We start from the raw sequence: 6,000 nt of genomic DNA, 5'->3' as shown, positions 1-6,000 counted from the left end.
TATTTCCCACTTTCCCATTTTTCTTACATGCACATTCCAGCAATGCCAGCCTACGCAACACATTTCCCAACCCCATATTTTTGTACTGGCTCTTCCCCACACCTGAAATACTCTACTTCCTTTCCATAGTTTCCCTGACTTCTCTTAAGACTCAGTTCAAATCTCACTTTCTGCAGGAGACTTTTCCTGGTCCTCCCAGTTGCTAAATCCTTCCCCTTTTTTTTCTTCCACCTACCCTTTATGTATCTTAGGTGTGCCTTGTTACTTATGTGTTTTCTACTCTATTAGAATATAAGCTTCTTGAGGACCCGGACCATGTTTTTGCCTTTGTTAATATTCTTAGTCTTAGCATAATACATGGCACATATTAAGTGCTTAATATTTAACTGACAACCTCTCAGTTATCCAAAGAACTCCATAACAATAGCACCAAAAATAATGAGCAATTAGAGCATTTAAAAGTTTAACCTTATGGCACTAGGTTTTCTTTCAAATCTTATCTTTTATACAGGTTATTTCTTTAGGTGGCAGAGCAGGCACCAACCTGCACTGGTTGAAGGAATTTCTTCACTGGGAGTTCCCCATGCCAATGAAATCCCAGGACCAGTCCAAAATATACACAAATACCAGTAAACTTTGTGATTCTTTTGCTAGCCCCTTAAACCTTTAAATAGTACATACATACGTGAACACTTTTGTTTCCCTCTTGGGTTCCTGGATTTTATGAGAAGCCTATCGAGTTATGTCTGTATATATAAAATAATTGGCCATCTACAAGAATGCATAAGCAAAGGTTCCCATGTTGTGTGCAGGGTATAATGTTTGCTAAGATAACCACCATCTGGGCCAGCCCGTCTTCTTGCCTTTTGAACCAGTTTCCATGCTCAAAGACTCCTCTATGCCTGTTCTTTTTGTTTTGAGTGGTTATTTTTGGTAGGTAGAGATTTCCAAAGAAGCAGCAAATAGGCAAACAACCTTCAAAGCAATGGACTTTTATCTGATGTGTTTTAACTCACACAAGTGAAAGGCATTTAACTTGAGACATCTACCAGGGAAGGGAGGGAGGAGAGCTCATCAGAGGCAACCTCCGCTTCCCTTAAGGACCCATCACCTATGCAGTATGGATTGTTGTGTACTGAATTAAAGTGAACCATGGGCACCTAAGTGTGTGTATGCTGCTTTATTTCCATGCTGAAAGGAGAACAGCATTTTTCACTGTGGTGTAGACTTTGGAGGTAGAAGTGATTGATCACCCCATCGTCTTGGCAAGCTTTCTGTTCACTGAGGTGTAACACCCAACACTCATCCCACCTTGATGAAGCATCACTGTGCATGTGATTTTTATTCCAAGAAGGGGCCTGTTTAGGAAAATATGGAAGGCAAAGTGCTCCTGTCTTCTTGGGATTTATGCTTCTGTTACTTTTAAAGTACACTCAAAATATTTTGGTCTTGTAAAATGATGACAAGGGTCTGGAAGTCCACTCATTTCCTTGGGAAAGGTTCAGTGAAGTAATGAGCCATCTCAGATTGTGGGAAAGTAGACTAAGGTGGAATCCAGGGATGTGGTTAAGACAAATTACTATGTATGATGTTTACCTACATATATATCTGATTGATCTAATCAAACTGGAAACACCTGTGAGCAGGAACTCTGAATTATCTTTGAATTCACAGGTCTTTGCAAGGTTGCACAGAGTAGGCACTTAGTTAATAAGCATACATTAAGTATCTATTGTGTTCCAGGCACTGTACTAAGCACCGAATGCATCTAAGTGTTCCTTGAATCATAGATCTTGGGTCCAAAAGTCCCTTTTACTATTCAGTCCTGTCTGACACTGTGACCTCATTTGGAATTTTCTTGGCAAAGATACTCGAATGGTTTGCCATTTCTTTCTCTGGCTTATTTTATAAATGAGGAAACTGAGTCAAACGGGGTTAAGTGACTTGCTCAGGGTTATGCAGTTAGTCAATCTGAAGCCAGATTTGAACTCAGAAGGATGAGTCTTCTTGATTCCAGGCCTAGCACACTATCCACTGCTGAAAAGAGTGAAGGAATTATCAAAAGGCCAAGAAGGGCTCAGAGTCAGTCACAGAGCAAAGGTGTAGCCTGGCCTACTGTCAGAGGGGCAATCTGGAGCCTATATCCAGATTTAGGTTAGGAGAGGCCCTGAAGACAGGTGCTGCAAGGGGTTGTGGGTCCTATCAGTGCTGGAAATCTGACTTGACAGTTAGTAATGCAGCACATGGAAGGACCTGGGCTTTTCCTGAAGACTATCTCTGCCCCACTTTATTTTTATTCAGAAGAAAATGCATGAGGAAGAACGATAAATGATATTTTGGCTTCAGAAGATCTGGGTTTGAGTATAGGATCCACCCTCTAATGCTGTGTGATGGTGGACATATCACTTATCCTCTTGGACCCTCAGTTTCCTTATCTGTAAAATGAGGGGGTTGGACATAAAGATCTCTAAGGCTCCTTCCAATACTAGCACTGGAAATGTCCACAAGGGCAGGATGTCAGAACCATCGCAGCATCACCAGTAGAACTCTCCTGAGCAACCAGGGCTTTGTCCCAGGCTTCATTTAGGAAGACAAACTCTCTCTCCACCTCCCAACACAGGCCCTCAAGGACAGCTCTAGGCAAGATCATTGAAATTTGTTCTAGGTTTCCTGTGTTCTTAGTCTCCCGTGGGAAAGGGCTTACCTAATGATTATCACCCTTTCGAGGAATCCTCCATCTGTCTGTTAGGGCTTACCTTTTCCAGCTGTTTCCCATTCATTCAGAACCACTTCTAGGTGACTGTGAGGCTAATATAAGCTACCTTTCTGTGCAACATGGTGTATTAGATGCGAGACTATATTTAGAATCAGAGGACCTGTATTCAGTCTTGCCTCTGCAACTTATTGCCTATGTGACCTCAAACAAATCACTCCATCTTAGTTTCCTAAGCTGTAAAAGAAAAGGGTTGGTTTAGATATTCTGTGAGGTCCTCTCCAGCTCTAAATCTATAATCCTATGGTCCCTTAAGGCCTTAACCTAAAAGAGTAACTTCTTTTGAGAAGTTCAGACTCTGTGGTGAGGGTGTGTTGTCTATATTTTTGACCAAAGGAAATTTCTAAAGCCTCACGTCACACCAAGAGCAGTTCCTTTCTAATCTCTTTATGTGTAGGGAAGCAACCAGCATGGGAACTAGGAGGAGAAAAGATCTGCAATTACTTAGGATATAGCATGAGTGTTTGTGACATCCAAGGAGGGATAATTTTTAATATTATTTTGAAAAATGCACATATTTTTAATGCCATAAAATTCCACCCTCCCTGCCATGAACGCAGACATTAAACACTGACCGCTATTAATGGATGCCATGGGAGGACAGCAGGGTGGTTGCTGTCTGAACCCTGCTGTATATAGTTCATAGGATTACAGATCTCTAGCTGAAAGTAACCTCAGATTGTATCGTTTAGTCCCATCATTTCACATGTGAAACTGAGATTCAAGGAATGAACTGATTTATGCCAGTTCCCACAAGTAGTAAGCATTAGATTCTTGGACTCCAGAACCGGTGCTCTTTGCACTGTTCCAACATAGCTACGATAAAATTCCATATAAATGCTGGTGTTGAAAGGGAAGCCACAAAACACTCTTCTAAGAAGTAAAGTCCCCTGCTATATATCAAAGATGGGATAGTGGATAGTATGGTGGGTTTGGCATTGAGAAGACCTAGGTTCCCATTCCCCTCTCAGACCCTTACTATTTGTATGAACTGGAACTAATCAATTAATCAACTAATCTCAGAGCCTTAGTTTCCTCCGCTGTAAGGTGGTGAACAATGCCGAGCATACCTGCCTTACAAGGCAGTAGTGAGGCTCCAATGAGATGGTGTATATAAAAGACTATACGTATTTTAAAGTGTCATATAAATATCAATCATTGTCATTTATATCACAAGCAGAGTAGGAGGCAACACAACTGGCCTACACGTTGAGAACCTCGGGCTCCAATATTGGCTCTTCTCCTTATCAGTTGTGGCATCATGGACAAATCCCTTCATCTTTTCCAAGCACTATTTCTCATGTGTCAAATGGGTACAGTAATTCCTATCAGAGTTATTATGAGGATCCACAGAGATGTGGGTGAAAGGGCTTTGGGAACTGTGAAGAGATCTCAGACCATGAGGTAAGAGGAGTATGTATATTAGGGAGTGTGGGTGTGGGGGATGGGACCCAGAAGCCTCTTGCTCAACTGTATGTATCAGGCTTCCAATAGACTTATGAATTTCTGAACAATCTCTTTTCTCTTTCCCATAAAACACCTTATAACAACATGAAAGGGGTGTCTGTCACCTGATAAGCAGAACCTTGGAGTCTGAATCCTTTTATGCTCTGAATGATCCAAGCAAGTTGTTGAAAATAGAGTTTATTGTTGTCACTGATATTTGAAAATCTATTGAACAAAATACATGGCCCACTCTCTAAAGACAGTTTCTGAGAGTTTTTTTTTTTAAACAAGCAATCAAAATAACCATCTGGGATAATTTTTTCCTGATTTCAAGGATACTTTAGTTGGACAGCAAAATTCATTTTGCCTTGTAATAAAGGAGCTGTTGGGTGGACTCTGAAACCACATAAAGATGACTGCCAACAGTGGAGGCCACTCCACAAGTATTTTTTGGTTGACTAATGGATAGTGGTGGCATTTTAAAAATCACAGAGGAAGTAGAGAAGTGATATTGGCAAGCAAAAACAAAATTGAAAAGCTGTTATTGGCCAAAGACTAACAGCATTCTGTGGAGATGCTCATTGGGATACCATAAAAAATTACCTAGAATCCTACTCCTCTGAGAGGCACAGGATGATACCAATACACATATTTGCTATCTGAACTTGAACTTTACTGGGTTGAGGGAGGCACCATTCAATTGCAACCATGGGATTTCATATAAACCATAGTTTGAAGTCTTGGTTGAAGTTGGAGAATTTTACAAGAAAATTGGTTTCATAAAGAAGTGATACTAAAGAATGTAGAGGCTGTATCTCTGGTATGTCTTGTGTAGTCTAGGAAATAACACCTATGTTGTTTCATGGCTAATCTCCCCTTCCAAGGCTGATATATCATTTTCTGCTGTTGGTTTCAGAAAGAGTTCCTTGGGAGAACTCAATCCCTAGGACATGCAAGATCCCCTAAGGGTCTTAAACCATGCATGGGATAGTGAGATCAAAAATGGCCATGGGGAAATGTCTTTCGTAGTTCTTGAGATCCAACAAAAGGGTCTCAGGAGTCTCATATTGTCATCTACCTTTCCCAGAGTTCAGCCCTTTACAAACAAGAAATGATGATGAGAAAAAGCAACCAATACTTGGGAGTAAACACAGCAAGCCCCTGACTCCCTGTATGCCATTAGTTATGTGAGACAGTAAAGACAAACACCAACAAGAAACAGGTTTCCACCCCAGCCCCCTACTTTGTACAAGAGAACAGAGATCCATTTGAACATCCCTGACTTTTTAAAAGTCCTGGGAGGATGGCCAATCAGTTAACACCTGAATTTTGGGGTAAACTTTCACAGGACTTTATGATGACTTCCATCTGAATAAAGAAAATGTCGCATGGATCACGTATATCAGAGTGGCAACATAGGCAAATACCTGTAAGCAAAATAAAAGTGCAATGATGAGTACATGGTATGAAAGGACAAGATACAGATCAAGAGTTATTCTTTGCTTTACTCTGTGTTTAATTATGTTCAAGCCTATTAACAATTAACATTATAGATCACAGACCAAACCACGAAAGAGAGGTACAAGCACAAACCCCTAAGAACAGGTCCCCTCCACCATCCATTATAAGCCTTTTCCCCTCATTAAGACAAATACCCCATTGGCACTGACTTCAGTCACTATGGTGCATGCGTGTGTGTGTGTGTATGTATTTGTATATACCTGGTATAAATAAAGATACAAGGAGAACTGGAAAGGGACCTAAGATTTTATTTAGTCCAA

At 40.7% G+C, this 6,000-nt stretch overlaps 1 protein-coding gene across 1 annotated transcript in view; it reads right to left on the bottom strand.

Moving 5' to 3' along the window:
* Positions 1-4,401: 4,401 nt before the first annotated feature.
* Positions 4,402-6,000, bottom strand: part of MAL (mal, T cell differentiation protein) — a 47,858-nt gene continuing 46,259 nt past the window's right edge. Inside the window, exon 4 of the mRNA XM_072634692.1 lies at positions 4,402-5,646. Coding sequence (XP_072490793.1) covers positions 5,572-5,646 — 75 coding nt within the window. The 3' untranslated portion in view covers positions 4,402-5,571. The remainder of the gene's footprint in view (positions 5,647-6,000) is intronic.

Source organism: Notamacropus eugenii, chromosome 1 (genome assembly GCF_028372415.1).
Source record: "Notamacropus eugenii isolate mMacEug1 chromosome 1, mMacEug1.pri_v2, whole genome shotgun sequence".
In the NCBI taxonomy this organism is placed as follows: domain Eukaryota; kingdom Metazoa; phylum Chordata; class Mammalia; order Diprotodontia; family Macropodidae; genus Notamacropus; species Notamacropus eugenii.
This window is presented reverse-complemented; position numbering and strand designations above follow the sequence as displayed.